Source organism: Necator americanus, chromosome I (genome assembly GCF_031761385.1).
Source record: "Necator americanus strain Aroian chromosome I, whole genome shotgun sequence".
NCBI classification, from domain to species: domain Eukaryota; kingdom Metazoa; phylum Nematoda; class Chromadorea; order Rhabditida; family Ancylostomatidae; genus Necator; species Necator americanus.
In genome coordinates, this window is record NC_087371.1 from 9,747,012 (window position 1) to 9,764,752 (window position 17,741).

At 39.9% G+C, this 17,741-nt stretch overlaps 4 protein-coding genes across 7 annotated transcripts in view; 2 read left to right on the forward strand and 2 right to left on the reverse strand.

Moving 5' to 3' along the window:
- Positions 1–672: 672 nt before the first annotated feature.
- On the forward strand, positions 673–4,966 carry RB195_005010 (uncharacterized protein; the record flags this gene model as incomplete). The annotated part of the gene is made up of 12 exons (XM_064177278.1): positions 673–749; positions 1,407–1,513; positions 2,887–3,008; positions 3,113–3,189; positions 3,271–3,338; positions 3,469–3,556; positions 3,737–3,840; positions 3,906–3,979; positions 4,074–4,205; positions 4,269–4,511; positions 4,628–4,780; positions 4,835–4,966. 12 exons carry the CDS (start codon positions 673–675, stop codon positions 4,964–4,966), a joined length of 1,377 nt encoding a protein of 458 aa, XP_064034403.1.
- Positions 4,967–5,590: 624 nt separating this feature from the next.
- RB195_005011 (uncharacterized protein) lies at positions 5,591–6,626 on the reverse strand (the record flags this gene model as incomplete). Its single annotated transcript, XM_013453305.1, has 3 exons — positions 5,591–6,007; positions 6,311–6,409; positions 6,504–6,626. The coding sequence occupies 3 exons, from the start codon at positions 6,624–6,626 to the stop codon at positions 5,591–5,593; spliced, it is 639 nt and encodes a 212-aa protein (XP_013308759.1).
- Positions 6,627–6,837: 211 nt separating this feature from the next.
- On the reverse strand, positions 6,838–10,070 carry RB195_005012 (uncharacterized protein; the record flags this gene model as incomplete). 2 transcript variants are annotated; one of them, XM_013453306.2, is made up of 5 exons in its annotated part: positions 6,838–6,921; positions 6,985–7,084; positions 7,263–7,327; positions 7,409–7,540; positions 9,930–10,070. In XM_013453306.2, 5 exons carry the CDS (start codon positions 10,068–10,070, stop codon positions 6,838–6,840), a joined length of 522 nt encoding a protein of 173 aa, XP_013308760.2. The 2 variants fall into 2 exon arrangements, with proteins under 2 accessions (XP_013308760.2, XP_064034404.1); XM_064177279.1 differs by having other exon boundaries at positions 9,930–10,019.
- A 557-nt stretch (positions 10,071–10,627) lies between these two features.
- Positions 10,628–17,741, forward strand: part of RB195_005013 (uncharacterized protein) — a gene marked incomplete at both ends in the record, with an annotated part of 29,436 nt that continues 22,322 nt past the window's right edge. For 2 of the 3 annotated variants that reach the window (XM_064177281.1, XM_064177282.1), the window contains 19 exons: positions 10,628–10,687; positions 10,745–10,806; positions 11,618–11,690; positions 12,009–12,167; positions 12,235–12,346; positions 12,458–12,535; positions 12,728–12,798; positions 12,852–12,989; positions 13,097–13,216; positions 13,278–13,391; positions 13,497–13,556; positions 14,142–14,199; positions 15,575–15,870; positions 16,029–16,169; positions 16,337–16,462; positions 16,644–16,784; positions 16,898–17,064; positions 17,144–17,245; positions 17,558–17,633. In XM_064177281.1, the coding sequence (XP_064034405.1) occupies positions 10,628–10,687; positions 10,745–10,806; positions 11,618–11,690; positions 12,009–12,167; positions 12,235–12,346; positions 12,458–12,535; positions 12,728–12,798; positions 12,852–12,989; positions 13,097–13,216; positions 13,278–13,391; positions 13,497–13,556; positions 14,142–14,199; positions 15,575–15,870; positions 16,029–16,169; positions 16,337–16,462; positions 16,644–16,784; positions 16,898–17,064; positions 17,144–17,245; positions 17,558–17,633 (2,154 nt within the window). Of the gene's footprint in view, positions 10,688–10,744; positions 10,807–11,617; positions 11,691–12,008; positions 12,168–12,234; positions 12,347–12,457; positions 12,536–12,727; positions 12,799–12,851; positions 12,990–13,096; positions 13,217–13,277; positions 13,392–13,496; positions 13,557–14,141; positions 14,200–15,574; positions 15,871–16,028; positions 16,170–16,336; positions 16,463–16,643; positions 16,785–16,897; positions 17,065–17,143; positions 17,246–17,557; positions 17,634–17,741 lie in introns of those variants that run through there. The other variant, XM_013453307.2, reaches the window with a different exon arrangement.

A 17,741-nucleotide genomic window follows, 5' to 3' on the forward strand; every position in this document is an offset into this window, starting at 1 on the left:
AGAAGTAAGCGTGTGGAGCCGAAAAGTTGCTCTTCACCACCATAAACTTGATTTCCAACTACAAATTTCTTGAATAATTTTTCTTAAATATTTCTTAAATATCAGTACAAAGACAAAAGTGTAAGCTGTCAATGACTATGCGATCCTCCTACATCGATCCTACGCATCGTTGTGAAAAGCTGCTTGAATGCTGATGAAATCCACAATCTTGTAGTTTCTAGACTCGTTCCTCTGATGTCAAAATGGAATGCTGGATTTTCTTTGTAAGTTCCACTTGTATCATCCTTTATTAGATAACTACATAAAGTATGCTTCGAAATATCAATCTCAGAGATGTTTTTTTGATGGTAGGAATTACTGCGCTCCATAGCTAAGTTTGGATTCGATGCACATTTTTTTACGCCCCATTTCTCCGAGTTGTTTGTTTCGAGTCTGCTGTGAATTACAACGTAGGTAGAAGTCACGTTTGGCGCTCCGTTCCACTTTCCTGGGTTGAAAGTCTACATTTACATTTGCGTTGTGCTCAAATTTTATGATTGTCACTTCGTCGTTGCCATTGTATATCCGTGTGAAGGACCTATTCTTGATTCTGATCAATCCTCATTAATTTCAGGTTTAGCTAAGCTGTTATTTTAACTATTCTGCAATATTTAATAAATCTGGCCGGATGTAATGCTGAAACGTCGTTTGCTTAGTGAGTGGCGCCGTGCTGTCCGTAACTCGCGCTGGAATGCCGACGCCCATTTGAGGTACTTTATTTCGAATTTTTGCGGTTTACTAGATTTATTATTTTCTCAATAACGAAGACGACTCATCAGTCTGTTCCAGTTGTACTTGTCCAATGCTTCTCGTTTTTCTATCTGCTCAGGAAAAGAAGACAGATATTCTTCTCGAAACTTCACTTTCTCTCACTTTATATCACCTTAGGGGCTTTAGAACTAGGAGGAGAAGAAAAACTGATATCATTAAGAAAAAGATAAAGTCACTGGCGTATCAATCCGCTTGGGATGCGCCAACGCGTTTTACTGGAATTCGTAATCGTTGAGGTTTTGGAACGCGTGTTGGCCTATACAATGACTTTCGGGGGCCAACCTATGATCAAGTCAGTGTTCTTATCCTCCCAATTTATCGATCCCGGAGGGATGAAAGACTTGGTTTGCACTAGAGCGGTTTCAAAGCCTCGATCGTGTGGCTACAACGGACCCCTAACCGACTGCGTCACACCCGCCCTGATATTATTATTTTTATGAAAATAATAAAATAATCTTCTGCCGATAAGTCGATCACATTCTATGCTCTTTTTTGATCATTATTTCAGTTCTTATCAGGACTCTAAACATGGAAGCATTGTATCTAACAATAATTTTAAAAGTCATGCCCTTTATTTAATTGATAATTCTTTACAGAGCCCATGAACGTTCTGTATCCATCGATCAAGATGCAATTGTTCGGGTTGATACTTGCCAGTTAGCTGCTAATAGTCCAATAGAGGATTTTTATTCTGCAGCAAAATGTATGCTTACTTCTTCATTTCTACATTTTTTTTTCTCCTAAACTGGTTTCGATTTCACGGAACTTTCAGTGTTGTGTGCTGATTTATTTCTTATGATGTGCAAATACATAAAAATGGCGTTTTGGGAGAATCATCGCTATTTGTGAAAGTTCAAGAGCCATTATACATAGTCTTTACCTGACTGCTTTTCGGGATACAAAAAATTTCTTCGAAAAAGAAGGAATTGAACCGAAAAGCCAAAATGTCTCCTACGGGCAAGCAAACTGATTCGCAGGTTCCTTTCCAGCTGAGGAACATATCTTATTTCACCTTCAGGATCGAGTTGTCAGTGGAAGAGTACTTATCTAATAAATTTGATTCTTGTAGGATATTAAAATTCTTGTTTGAACTCACTAAATAGCGTTTCACTTTTAGTGCTGAGGAAAATCGAGATTTTCCTCGGGTCTCAGATAGTTTCATAACAATATGTTTTTTCTTCACAACTAGTATTATGTTTTACGTAAACTATGGTGCTGCTTAATTTTATTTGAAGAGTTATCGGTTGAATAATAATAACCAACTTATAATTATTTATTATAAGAGTCGAAAATGTAGGGTGCCCCAAAATTTACACAAGATTTGAATTAAATAGAAAACAGTTTTTCGATTGAATTTTTCAAATTGAAACATAAAGTGCATAGGGTTATGTATGGAATTTCACGAATGGAATATGTATGGAATATGGCAAATGACCTCCCTGGCTTTGCTGGCACGCACGCACTCTTCGGTCGATTATAGAAACGAGAGAGTACTCGACTACGAAATCTCTAATACAGTAATTGTTTCACGGGCTCTATGACATGTCGCACCAACCTGTTGAAACCACATGTCCTCCACATCAAATTCGTCCAATTCAGGCGTTAAGAATCTAGTTATCATGTCGCGATATCGAGTACCAATAACAGTAACTGCTTGATCAGCTTCATTTTCAAAGAAAGTATTGTCCAATGACGCCTCCAGCCCAAGATCCGTACCAAACAGTGACACGTCGTGGATGCTTTTCCATACATAACCCTATCCTATGAACTTTATCTTTCAATTTAAAAAAATACGATTGAAAAATCTGTGTTTTTCTTTTAATTCGAATCATCCGTAAATTTTGGGGCACCCCGCATAATACGAAAGACGAAAGCAAGGTGAACGCTATGTAGAGGACAGCAGCTTAGTCGACATTGTTGATCATGCTGGTGATGAACGTTTTTGACACTGTCAACCTTCACTAACTTATTCTTGTTCGTACTTGACGATTTTGACTACTTTTCTTTTCTGACAGTGATTTATGTGCTAATATGTGACCGGAAAGAATGCCAACAAAGGTTCATTTTCTATTCCAGGCTTATCGTCGAATGCATTCTTGTTCGGTGTCTTTGATGGCCACGGTGGCCAATCATGCAGTAGGCATGTATCCATTTCATTGTTCCCGTATATATGTGCTTCAGTTTTACAAAAACATGAGGTAATTCGAGTTTTTTTTTTGCGAATTTTTCATGTTTCAATTATTTATATTGGTTCAATATATCTGTAGCATTTCCTTTCATAGCCGATCTGAAACTGTTCAAGGTGAAACCACTTCCGGTGGAAAATCGTCTGGAATGGCTTTTCAGTAGCGCCGACGCTCATATGCCAAATTTGTTTATGTTAGTCTCTTGAGTCGTGTTAGTAACTTCGTCCTATATGTCAATGATTGGCCGATGTAATTTCTAACCCTCTCTTTTCAGAAATTCTCAGAAACAACAGGTTATTGATTACTACAAGGCTTTCACTAATAACAAGGATCTTCACACAGGTGAGCGGCTTTTTTAACTTCTAATTTAATTACTTGACTTGGGATAAAAGTGGTTTTTTTTTTTGCTAAGAGATAGGATATGAGTGACGGTCATCTCTCAATATCAGTCAACCTTATGCTTCCCTTTTAGTTCGCGATGCTCTCAAATTTGCTTTCGAATCATGTGATGAGAATCTGTGCCGTGCTGCATTGCCAGACAATAGGGGACAAATTGATAGGTAATTGGCATACTTCGTATCATTTTAGTCTGAATGTTCATTCCTTCTTCAGTTTACACAGAGGAGTTATGCATGGCTGCGAATTGCTGCGCCAAAGTAATTTTTGATCTTTTTCTAGAGATACGTGCGATTTGAGGAAGGAAATTTGGTTTGTTTCAAATTGGTATGGTGTTAATTCAGGTTATCCGTAATGACTGCTGCCTCGGGATCTTGTGCAACGTTGGCCCATGTACGGAAGCACAACCTTCATGTGGCAAACGTTGGAGATGGTGCCGCTGTGTTGGGTAAGGGCTTCTTTTTATTTTGCACAGACTATTGTCTCTCTCATTCATTCTCATTTTTCGTGTAGGTGTTGTAAATCCGAACGGTAGTGTCGTCGCCCGTCAGCTATCACGAGCTCACTGTGTGGACAACACCGACGAGGTTTCTTTTTTTCCCTCGCGCGTGAAACAAGTGTTGTACAGTGAAATATAGGCACACTATATTGTTTTGCATGTGAATTTACTGCATAATTCAGGTTAACCGAATTCGCGCAGCGCATCCAACCTCCGAAACACATGTGCTCCGAGGAGGACGATTGTTAGGAGAGTTGTATCCTTTAAGAGCTTTTGGTGATGTTCGATTCAAATGGCCCATGGATCTTCAGAAGGCGAGTTGATCCGGCTTTTTTTCTATCGCAGTGCTGACTTATTAGATTGATCTTACGTTTTAGGTGGTACTGGAACCCTTGGGAAATCCTGCACCTCCAAATCTCTATACACCTCCTTATTTAACAGTTTCACCAGAGGTTTTCTATCACAGACTAACGGCAAATGACAAATTTCTTGTACTTGCAACCGATGGTTTATGGGAGTGGCTTGATCCTGATACAGTAGTGCGGTTGGTGCACGATCATACACTCGGCACGATGACATTGCAACCGTATCAGCCGAAGTGTGGTACCCCGCTCAAACAGGTTCTTTCTCTATTAATTATTTTCTTTTTGTCTTTTTGAAACCATGTCGTGGGGAACTTCAGTAATATTTCTTCTTCTCTGAAGGTCGCCAGAGTAGCTCTATGGAAGGTTTTCAGGTTATGATTGAACTGCAAGAGCGAAAGGTTGGCGAAAACACCCATAAGAAGCCAATAGATGAGAACTGTGCCACACATATCATTAGACATGCGCTTGGTGGTGTGAGCGGCGGACAGAGTAAGCAGTATGAGAGACTAATCGATATCTTACAGGTACTTGAATTTACTACAGAATTACATTTTTTTCACAAAACTCATTTGATTTAGGTACCTCCGGGGCGAGCCCGCAACTATCGTGATGACATCTCTGTCATAGTGATCCATTTCAATGAGCAGTACCTTAAAGAAGAGGACGAGTCAGTTTCTTCTCAGGAGACATTAGAGATGCATGCGAAGTAGTAGTTTCTTTCGGCGTTGAACGTCGAATGATGTTTACTCGGTGTTTACTATGAGTAGTTTAGGAGTAATCATTATTAGGTGCGGTGAAAAAAGCCCATTGTTAGGCTATTATTGTGAATGCTGCAAGCGCATTATCACGTGATGTATTCGATACTTCGCCTTTCTTTAAATTTCGGTTGATTTCTTTTTTCGATGTTCTTAAGCTTACGCAAAAGTTTTAATAATATAGATGACAATTGATAGACGGGCTTACTTTGTGGCATAAAGGCTGAATTGCTATTCGAAACCTTGTTTACATGTTATGGAATTATTTGGGAGCAGTATTTTCCGCAATGTTTTTTTTTTTCTTGAAGCATTGTTATGGTCACGTTCGTAAATGTTGAACCTAGAATTCTGCAAATTGAAGATCCGCCATTTCATAAACAATCTTCACAACGTACAACACTTCTAAAAGGCAGAGTTTCTTTTTTTTATATAAAAAGACATTGAAATGTTTGCCGAAAATGTTCATCATAATATAATGAAACAGCGTTCTGTAGTTCTCCCGTCCAAACAGTTACATTTTGCGATTGTGTTAACTCATACAATTATATTATACTACATTAAATACAACATTAACAGGGACTAGCGCATGTATGGCTGTTGCTGCTGTGGTGGTTGCTGCTGCTGGTACATCAACTGTTGTTCAAAACCGTGCGGTGGATAGCCACCCGGCATCACTTGTCCAGGCGGAATTCCCTGTGGAGCTGGTGGCATTCCTTGAGGTGGATATCCGTAGCCTTGTGGTGGTCCCATCGGCATTCCCATCTGTGGTTGCGAAGTGGGTGGCATTGCTGCGACGGATGGTTGCATTTGCATTACTGGTGGAGCCATCATCGGCTGAGATGTAGGTTGTGGCGGTTGCTGCATCGTGTATGGTGTTGAAACTGGAGGAGCTGCGACTGATGGAGCTCCTGGTGTTGGAGCTGCAGAGGGTGTGTTAGCTTCTGCAGCAGCTGGTGCCGGCTGTACAAGGTTCTCATCATTCGGGGCGTTTTCGTCCTGCAAAGGACCAATCTAGGCTTATCAATGAGTAATGAACTACTTTTCTAAGTTATCAGCTATTAATAAATTTGCGCACGTTACTCACTAAAAGGTCTTAAATTTTGAAAACCTGGGATTCTTACATCGAACCACTTGTGCTTGGTGAATCACTGAAACAAAACATGCCAACGCCCCTCCTACACACATCCGTAAGGGGATAGTGGCAGAGCCCTGCACCTCCCTTTCGTTGCCTTACTTTTAACGAAGAACATAGCTATCCGGATGTTGTTTATTAAGTTCCGCCATAAGCAACAAACCTACCCTTAGTTGTGAGAGGAGAGACTGATCAGCGGCCTGCGCGAGATGAACTAAGTTGCGGTGTAGTAATTGTTGATATTTTGCTGCATCTTCAGTTCGTCCCTGAAAATTAACTTTGCTGAAACGAGAAAAAAGAAAGAAAACGATGTGAAGATGAAACTGATGACAATGGATGCATTAGTACAATAATACATACCATACTAAGATAGTCTCTTATTGTTTTTATTAGGGATGAGTTTTCATTCAGCAGAGCCTGGACGGTACTACGGTGATCTGGTACGCCTTGACGTATGTCTTGTGGTGCAAACGCTAGTGACATCGAAAAGAAAAAAAAAGAAGTGGATATTTAAAAAGAAAAATACGAGTATCCAGGAATACGAGAAAAAATACGAAAAGGATACAAGAAGACAGCAACATTTGGCGAAATCCAGTATCGTAGAAAATGGACAATCACTCTCTAAACATTTATCTGTCTATTAAACATGCTAATCTTGCACAAATCAAATGAATCACGTCTTTCCAATGCTTTGTTACTTGCAGCTAGTACGCGTCCTCTTATTCCACGAAAAGTTGGATCCATAGCTTTTCGGCGAGATTTTTCGAAAATGTTCTTTCTAAAAAGTACAATGAAGAAAAGCAACAAACTTTTGCAACTCCAGAAATTAGTTTGCCCATACCTCCACTTCATAAGTCCATCTATTTTTTTCACAGAAAGCAATTGCATCTTCTTTGCTAGCGAACTTCAAGTTCATAGATATATTTGATAATGGATCTCCACTAAATATCATAGTTTATACACTGAAGAATATTGAACATTTTGGAAATGGAGAACACCGACGGGCGGTTTAGTAGATAAACAAAACGAATTATATGATACTTCTATTGGAAGAAATATTAGCCAACGCAGGGAAAAACGTAGAAATAAACAAAATCAAAGAAATGATAGAGTACTCACGTGCTGCTCCATCCCATGAGTGGATTTTCCCAACGTTCGCGATTGTCAAGTTCAATATGCCACGCCTAAGACGAACAGGTTTTCGTTACGTATCAAATACATAACTTATAAAACTAATAATTTCAACAAGAAAAAAAAAAACGCACTTTAGTGTTATTCCACGGGGATTGAGTTGCCTCTCTAGCAGCGCGGAATATGCGGGCAGTACGCTCTTCGGTATGTTCCAGTGGCCTTCCGCCAATTTCAGCAGTTTCATCGTATAGGACAGGTACGGGGACCTGTGAGAAGATCGATTTACGAAAGAATGTTTTGCCTAGCAATGGTAACCAACGTTTGTAAATAGGTGAGCTGTATAGAACATACACACATACAACACAACATACAGGCTGAGGTCAGTTGATCATGACCTCATGAAGCTAAATTTTTTCTTGGCAAAGGAAACAGAAAACAAGTTGCAAAGAAAGAATTAACGGCAAAACAGATATATTTGCAAAACTGACAGTTCTGAACTCCGGTTACGAAAGGAATTAATTTATCAATTTCAGGAAGGCCTCCTAAGTAGCGACTAACTGATTTTGGAGTGATATCGGTCGCTGCTAGTTAATACTACTAATCAAATACCTGTAATCAGAATGAATTTTGAATTACTACTTCTTTTTCATATGTACTGATCACAAATACACTTCTGATTGAACAGAAATCCCCCAAAATTAAGACAGGTTGACTACTCTAACAATAGTTTTTTCTGATGATCCAGTAGCATTTTCAATAAAAATGCATCTTTTCTAAGGGGATTTAATTCTTAAACTTATTTCAATTATTTAATCCACAACAACGCATTTTGAATTGAACTAAATAGCAGATGATTCAAATGTAGTGAAAATTGTCGATCTAGTTCAGTGCAACGACTGGATATCAGCAATGAAGGTATGTCTAAGTGTAGTGGAGTGAAAACGACATGAAGCTCGGTGCAGTTGCGTAAGAGGCTGCGCTCGAAGTGGCGTGGTTAGGATCATGGAGGAACCTTCATCAACACAACCCATCGCTGTAGTTCACGATGTTTCTACCTCGATTCCAACCGCTATCACCACCGCGCCGTTTCGAGCGCAACCCCTTACGCAGCTACACCGTGAAGGTTACACCTACACGACACCTTTATGTCGTTTTGACCTGACTATGCGAAATTGGTCTTGCGTATGTACGTGAAATGTGTTTGATGTGCTGAGAGCTTGAGAACTGTTGTAGTTTCAAGACTTCCAGAAATCATGAAAGGAAAGAGGAATCTCATTATTGAGCAACAGATGCCAAGTGATCAGAAGGGGTGCGCATCAGGAGGTACCCAAAGCGGCTGTCAGAATATCTCTTTCTGAGTTGTGTGCGTCGATAATTGGTCTGTGCTGCGGTCGGCAGCGACAGCGGACCTTTCCGCTACGCATGCAGGATGCCCCGCCCATCTACTTTCCGCAGCTGAGCCTAGCCAGATTGACCAAAGGTATATGAACTCCTGAATGCGATAATGATCATCGCAATCCGCGTAGATGGGGAAGTGTGCATAGGGTGATGCGAGATAGCTTATTTCTTATCGGATTCAGAACTTGAAGAGTTTAGAGCTTGGTTTTATTTCTTTTTGAAATCCCATTCTTACTCGCTTTATTTTTTAAGTGCTATATAGTATTAGTAATATATAATAAGTAATATTAGTTTATGTTAGATTGTTTTATTGGTGTTCGAGTGATATTGATGTTATCAATTGTCCTGGCAAGTGCGAAAACTGTTTTGCAGGCACATAATATTCCTGGAGGCATATCTTGCGGAAAGGATGCCGTATGATCGCAGGTCAACGATTATTTCTAGATTGTTTCTAGACAAAACTTTTCTTTCTAAACATGAGAAAATATGGAGTGAAATAACGGGAAAACTTACTTTCAAAACTATATTCTAATAGTTACGATTTCTACCTTCTTGTACGAGTAAAGATTTGTTCTGAAGTTCTACTCTAGTTAGTCGTCGATATATATATATATATATATATATATCGTTATTTTTACCGAGCAATCTTCATTTACAAACGGATTTCTCATTGTGGAGCTCATTTCCTATCATTTCATTTCCCTATAAGCTCGTTTTGTCAGGATATCAAGGTAGAAATATAATGCGCCTCTTAGGTGGAAGAGGTGGGCGGAGCCTAAGGATGGACAGTGAAGATCCCGATCAGAAGCTATAGCCTGGACAGGCGTAGCGGCGATCGCTGCTACTGGCACACACATCGGCTGCAAACAATTCGCTTGGGTACCTCCTGAGCGCCCCCCGATCAGAAGCTATAGTAGGGTCAAAACGACATGAAGAAGGGTTCAGTTGCCTAAGCAGCAAGGCCCGAAACGACGCGATGGAGATAGCGGTTGGAATCGAGATGGGGACATCTCGAAGTGCAGCAATGAAAGGTGCTAGCATGGGTCCTCATTTGGTCCTAACCGCTGCGCTCCATCGCAGCGCTTCGAGCGCAGCCGCTTATGCGACTTCATGCCGTTTTAACCCCACTATATGCTAGTTTACCATGTAAATGCAGAAAATAAGAGGAATCAACGAGAAATAAAAGCTTATGAAATGAAACAAAAATAGAATAGAACTAAATTTGCAGTACGAAACGCGAGACAAAAGTAAACATACCTTAGGGATGGACGGCTCAATGATTTCGTCAACATCCTTCCTCTTGGCATCATGGAGACGTACTACCGGCACATCTTTGCCGGATGCCATGGCTCTTACCTGTACCTGACGGACAGCCATCGGAATGACTGAGCGTATCATCTGCAAAAAAGTCAATCCAGGAAATAGACATGAGTCGAATAAGTCTAAGAAAAACATTTTCCAACATTTTTACACACAATAGCATCTTGAGAAAGAAATCTAAAATTATGCGTGTGCTGTTATTTTTAAATAATTTGAAAAGAACATAACAGCTTTCCGCAACCTTGGATACGAATTGACGCGACGCGGTACAAATTGAGTGCGGTTCGCAATAGTGTCAGTGTTGGAGCGCTTCAACCAAACAAACATATTTCTCCGCTTTTTCATTTTCTCACAGAACAGTCATATTCCTCCTATACATTTGTCTGATTCAAGCACTACACAAAAATATCAAGAATTTCACCTGTTTTCTTGGGAACACAGCAAGAATAAAGTAATTACAGAAATTACTGAGAAACACCTCTAGTTGTTGATTCCTACCTATTTCGAAAAAAAGTCTTTATCTCATCTTATAAATTGACAACAACATTTATGCGAAAAGAATTCGGAGAACACGAACAAAACACATCGCATGCCAAGGGCTGTTGTAGCGCTCTACTTGCTAGGATCCTGCTCCAATGCCATCAACCTTTAATCTTTTCTTGCGCGGTTCCTCTACTTTAAAATTAAGTTTATCAGTTTGGAGGGTGTTCCGTTATACGTTTATATTTTTACATTCCAGATTCCTTTTATAGACTTTTTCCAAGGCTGGCGTCTCTATTCCTATTCACTGTTTGGATCTTCACTTTAGTTTCAGGTAAAGAGTTCTCTTACATTGTTTTTTTTTGTCTTCTTCACGAAAATGGTTGGTTATTGTTTAACTCACTTTTCTGCTTCATGAGACTTTTCTTGGACTTGTACTTAGAGACTTTTCTTCAATTTGGACTCTTCGCTTCCGTGACGCCGGACGCTTTGTCTTACTTTTTTGCTTTAGCAAAAATTTTTAGCTTAGATGTCATAGATCCTCTAAGACTAGTACTTAGGTCCTAGGGTCCCAATTGATTTATTTACTTCCAGAAATAAGTGCCACTGACATTGAGTGCTTCCCTCAACTACATTTTACCCACCTATTATGGTTGTTTTAATAAATGCGATAAATTGAACGTTCAGTATCCATAGTCGATTGCGTCTACGGTATTATGTCCTAATCACCTTTCCTCCTGGTCTTGTTCGTTATCTCTTTCTTACTTAAATGGTTTTGATACTTTACCACTATGTGAAAAACTTTTATGAGCAAAGTCAACAACTCAAACAAGGTCTTGTAGAGCTGAATTTTTAGAAAGTTAACCCAAATGACTTTGATAAATGTTGATATCTATCCCATGCTCCTTCCTTTCCATACAAATCTGTTTCGTGTAAATTGACCTGTTTTCAGTGAAATGATGGGGATCGAGCTCTTTTCTGAGATTGAATCACGCTGTAACCAAAAATTAATGTAACCAAAAATTTCTCAGAAATATTCCTCTTTTGAACAGGACAATGGTTGGATTGATCTTCAATCAATCTGTTGTTCAAAAGAGGCGTAGGGGTGCGTGTTGTTTCTATTTTCATTGAATAAGATATTTTAGCATGGCTGCCACTGAGCAGGTCAATGTGAAGATGGAATGTGAGGAACCGTCGGCGATAACCGTTGAAGAAAAAGTGGGTGTGGTTTGATTGTTTCAAATTATGAAGCAACTGTTTGCATCATAGGTACGATAGGGAGAAGCTAGACCCTTCTCAGGTGAAGGAGATTTAGCACATGGGGTGCAGCTCAAGTTTAGGAGGTCCTTTTGCCAACCGTTCAAAAGTGAAGGGGGCAGTTTCACCAACCGTTTAAAAGTGAAGGAGGTCCCTTCCGCAGCCGCTCAAAAGTGAAGGGGGTCGGAGCAATGGCTCCTGCTATCGCATCTATGCATGCTATGAAACGTGTACAAGATTTATCTTTCTGCTCCATATCGATCCATTCTGACGTTGTAGCCTCCCGTAATCCAAGCGGATAAACAGCCTGATGTCATTGGTGTGCCTGACGTTGCGATTGAACCCGGAATGGAAGGCCACGTGCATCCTGGGGATGCAGGTCTAGAGGACGAGGATGATGAAATGGAAGATGAAGGTAATGAATCTGAAGGTGACGAGGTTAGTACTGGATTTCCATAGAATTGTGGCAGATTCTTATGGAAAGCTAGTTGTACCAAGTTCTTAGGTAGAGAGTATAGTGGATATAAAGATACAAAATGGTATCTTCAAATATCGTGTACGATGGGTTGGCTGTAAGCCAAGTGAGGATACCTGGGAGCCAGAGGAGAGTTTTACGGGTATGTTTGTCGATCGACAGTTCCAAAATTTTGTATGGTTCACTTTCTTTGTCGTAGTGTCGTTTAATTTGCTACATTATCAGATTTGAAAATGCTATTTTTCATGTTTAGGGTCAGAGAGCAAAGCACTACTGGAGGAATATCGAGAAACCCACAAGGATAGGGTTGAAGAGCTACTGAGAAATGAAAGTAAGAGTCAAAAGTTGTAATATTCGTGGAAAACATAGAGAAAGAGAGTGAGACCAACATGATGTTGAAGTACTGAGATTTTTAAACGACACAAGATATAGTTTCAACTCTTTTCTTCTAGGTGGTTATTAAGTGTGGTGTTTTGAGATGACTTTCCAGAAATTTCTTTCCATGATGCTTTAGTTTTTACAGAGAACAAAAAAGGAAGAAGATCGAAGCGAGGGCCGCGATGGGAGTATGTCTCGGAAATAGTTACCAGAGAGGTAGATTTATTGCTCACCATGCCACAGTAAAATGGTAGTACCTTTTTTTGAAGGATAAGACTGCTCTCAAACCACGCGAACTTCAGTCTGATGATGTATTTTATGGTCAGACGGCTGCTGAAGTAGCTGCAGCATCTGGTGAACTCAAAAAGCTATTCGATCCTACGCATAAGAATACGGTGACGGAGTTGGTCTGTGTTTGAAATTATTCTTGAAGCTTGTGAGTTGAAAGCTCGCTGGGGATGCTTTGAAACTCATGTGTGCTGTCGACATTTTGTCACCGAAGTTGTCGTTTTAGTTTTTATCAACTACTGATCCTGCAGTTAAAGTTACCCGAAGCCAAACGAAGGCCCTAATTGGTTCACGGGAGGAGTCAAGATCCAATACTCCAATTTCATCGAAATTACTAACAGCGGAAGTGGGTGTTGTTGGCGAATACGACATTAAGCAGCGGTCCTTATTCGTTATATCATTTTTAGGATACATGTCGAGGATCTGCAAGCCCTACTCCTAATCAAGCTCCAAAAAGTCGTCAAAAGAAAGGAAAAGCTTCCGGCAAAAGGACTACGAAACGGAGGGCAGCAAAGGAGCAGGTTATTCATGTTTTTTTTTCTTTTGCTGTGAACATTTTTCCATCTATCTATACCACAAATACTCAACTGCCTTGTTTTCACAACTTTAATTAGTTGGTAGTTTAGGAAGAAGAACCTTCCACAGAAGCGGTCGTTGTCACGTCAGCAAGCCTTGTGGACAGTCAGGTACTTTCTTCTTTCTAAGTTTTTTTTTCTACATGTACAATTATTTTTTAGATGATACAATTAATAAGTATACTAGTCCTTTGGAACAGAGTCATCTAAGAAAGTTTCTATTTTTTTCAATAATTTATTCTTGTTTCACATCTTTTTATTAGCCTCCTATACATCTCTTAGTCATTCACTGTCACTGTTAGCTTCGAATACTTTGTTCCATCCGAGAAGGCCCATTCCTCGCGCATACACTTTCGCATACTCTCTTTCTTGGACTTTGTGCTCATTAAAGAGAACTCTATTTTTTGTTGGTAAATGTTCAACTTTTTTCAACATCGAATGCTTGTTGCTTTTGGCCAAACTTTGAAGACTACAAAGGAACTAAAAACCTATTCACAATTACCTTACGAACAAGTGCAGTTGTGATGTGTTACTGAAAGATACGGCAATGTTTCAAATTCTTTTTGTGTACTATCAAAACATAAGTCAATCTTGGGGTGCATTGCATAAGTTTTGTGGGAGGGAAACTTTTTAAGAATCCTGTAATGATCAATACATTTTTCTGTATGGTGTTCGCGCTTTTTATCACTTTTACAGACAAACTCGACTTCTCCTTCTGACAAACCTCCTATCGTGCTGAAGTTGACGTTGAAAAGTGAGTTTTCATGTCGGCTGTTTTTGTTCTCTGCAAAATAGGTTGCACAGAAATTTTTGTCTGTGTTTCTCAATAGTTACTTCTTGGGATTTGATTGCCAAGTAGTCGTGCCGTATTGTAATTTGTATTTTCTGTAAAACTGTCCAACATGCCTTTCTTTGTATGTTTACTGTTCGAAGGGCGCTAGTGTAAACATTCTGCGTATAATCAGCGACAATTGTTAAACGCAACAGTGGCATTTGGAGCTTATATTGTACCTCTGAAAATGACTATCTGCAAGTATTTTTTTGTTATTTCCGTTTATTTTATCTTTGTTTGCTTAAAAAAGAAGAAAAAACCTAGCTAGGTTTTCGGTTTATGAAGCAACATTGCTTTTTTCAAAGAAAAGGTTAGACTTTTCTAATCCACTATATAAGAAATGGTTAAAATATGTATTCGCGTTTCTTTTGAGAGTATAGATGAGAACTCCCTCTTTCCCCTGAAGCACACCTGAACGAGAGAAAAGGATGAGTTTCCATGAATTTTACAAAATCCTTCTAGATTTTTGCATCTCTTTCTTTACTTGCAAATTTTAATAACACGATTCTTAGCTATATATTTTGACTCACCATTTCTTCAGTATCTTGTTGCAGTACTTATATAATATTAGTGTTGTTTATATCACATTATTATAGCTATTTTAGTGTTATGCTATGTTAATATTTATATTACTGTTGTTTCAGTATTCTAGCTCATTTTGCTTCTGTTAGATCATCTACGCAGTGCGGTAGCCACGTTAAAGGCATCACCATAGGTGCAATAGTCGGAGCCGGTGTTCCGACCCCTTCATTTTGGATGATTGGCGATAAAACCTCCTTCATTTTTGGACAGTTGACAAAGGGATCCTCAACACTTGAAGTCCACCCGTGAGAGACCCCCTTCGCCTGAGGAGGGTCTGGTCCCTCCCTATCGTACCTATGGGCATCACTCCACGAATCTAGGGTGATACGGGTTTCAGACGGGTAATGGCTATAAGGGGTCGTAGATTGTGGGAAAGAGGGTGATTCCGTTCATCTCTCCCTGTATCGGTGTAAACGGACGACCTCGGAAGGCTGTTTCTTACTACGGCTTCTGTTGCAATGCGCAACCCTTGCGCCCCGCCCCCGCCTACGATTTGTTCGAATGGGTTTTCGACGAAAAAGAGGTTTTTTTCTTCCCCACAATCTACGACCTGGTATAGTCATTAACTTGCTGAAACCCGTGCCACCCTAGATTCGTGGCGTGGTGCCTTTGAGCAATAGAAGTAAAATGATCTATTGCAGCCAAATTCATCTTGTTTACATTTGTTGTCTTCAAAAGCTCCGTACGATCAAGCATACTGAAAAAAAAATTGCAGAGGCAGACAAACCTGCAAAAAGGGAGAAACGTTCTTCATCGGAGAAATCGCCTAAAGAGAAGAAAAAAAAGGAGAAGAAAACATCGCTGCCGACGGTTGTTACATCTCCATCACCGAAGCTGGAACCATCTGAGCCGGATTGCTCCAATCAGCAGACAAAAATAGAGGCTACTGATGCGTCCGTAATGTTTAAAACTGAGATCAAGCCAAAGCTAGTGGAGTCAGCTTCGAAACCACAGACTGTGACTTCGGCATCACCCGCAGCTGCGTCGTCTGATGAGCTTCCTGCTCCTAAGGTAAATTCAAATTCATCTCTTTTCTGTGACAAGTTGATCAAAGTGGCTAAAAAGTTTTGAATGGAAGAACATACCTCCTATCCGGGAATACTTTTCTACTGACTGCATTGTCACCTTCTGTGTTTGGAAGCCCAGCTACTATATTTTTCATGGTTTAGGGACGGCGGAGGGCTCTTCATTTGTTACCAGGACCTATATCCATAAACGAACCTTTAACATCACAAGTACTGAATGGTATGTTACGTGATCTGGAAATAAAATATTATGGAGAGGAAGAAAGGCATCCGTACAGCCAGGAGGTGAGTTTTTCCCTTGATCTTAAGGTTGAGACGGAGGAGGGAATCTAATATAAATAGATTAAGCTGTAATTCAATAGTTAAAGGCAGTTCTCCTTGAAATACTATTATTTTTCTTTCACCCTCCTCTCTAAAGGCTAGTTGTATTTTATTGCATATAATTTATTCAGCAATTTAACGAAGCGATTTTATCTGGAAACTTCATGCGGGTAAGAAGGGCTATGGTCAACAACTTGCTGACAGCACCGCGGTTGGCCATGTGGACCAACACATTCGGAGCGAATCTTTTACATTTGGTTAGTTTTCGACTCCATCCTAGTGAATTCATGTGCGATATGTTTTGGTCCCTTTTTGCTCTCTTTTTCTTTTCTATTTCACAAAGTACTCCGTTTGTTTGGAGTTTTCAAGTTGAATTTAAGCTCGCATCGCTTTGAGATCCTCGATCCTTTGCTGTTCTCTGATTTCTCTTTCTTCCAGTTGTGCCGCACTTTGAAGTGTGACGAACGCCATGCTGGTGATGACATAGCGACAGTACTCTGCAACATCGCACCTACATTACTCGCTGGGCGTGACAACCATAACAGATTGCCTATTCATGATGCGGTTGACAAGGGGCAGGTAACAAACTTTAACAGATAAACTCATTGCCGTTTTAAGTCAGTTTTATGTTTTGTTCTCGTCTTATCGCCACCACGAAAAGTACTTCAACGAGCGTTATGAAGCTCCTTTAGGTGTGCCGAGTCTTCCGACTACTAACATTTCACTCACCTGTCAATGTAATCGACCGTAACGGCAATACACCTTTGTCCTTGGCGTACGCTAAGAATCATGCGAAGATGATGCGTATCTTGCTACAAGGAGGTGCAAACTTTTGGACTTTGGAAAGCTCTGAAAGGAGGTATGATGTTTACTCACAAATTTTATCAAAGGCTGTTGCTTGAATATAATAAACACTGTCTCATCTGAATTGTGTTAAGGAAGCCAGAAAATCTGAGAAAACGGAGAGCGTTTGATGTCTTGTCGAAGCACTCAAGGATAATGTCTGCCCAATTGGTGCGAGCCAGGAGGAAGGTATATAGGTGAGACGAAAACCAATTTTATTTTGTTTTGATGATGCACGCGTATTGATATTGGCGCCGGACGTTATTCCATCGTTTTGCAGTTTGAGATATTCTGTGATTGAGCAACATCTTTAATTTCACATTATTGATCGGTTTGTGCAACAAAATATGAAAGAACTGTTTTTACCTAGTTTGTTGTTCTCCTGTTCATTGTATTTACGATATGGTGGTACATATCGACCCGGTACAGTGTTACAGTTACAGTGATGAGATTCCCAATGGAAAATAAACATGATCAAGGTTATGAGTGAGTGTGACGTTTTTTTTTAGGTTACTCACTGAAGTGCGAACAACATCACCATGTTTCACTGCTCCATTTGCGGATGGTCCAGAATTTTCTTTCATTGTAAGTGTTTGGTGTTGATCAATCCGCTTGGGATGCGCCCCCACGTTCACTTCAATTCAGAATCGTTTGAGGTCTACGAACGTGTATCTGGCCTATACAATGACTTGC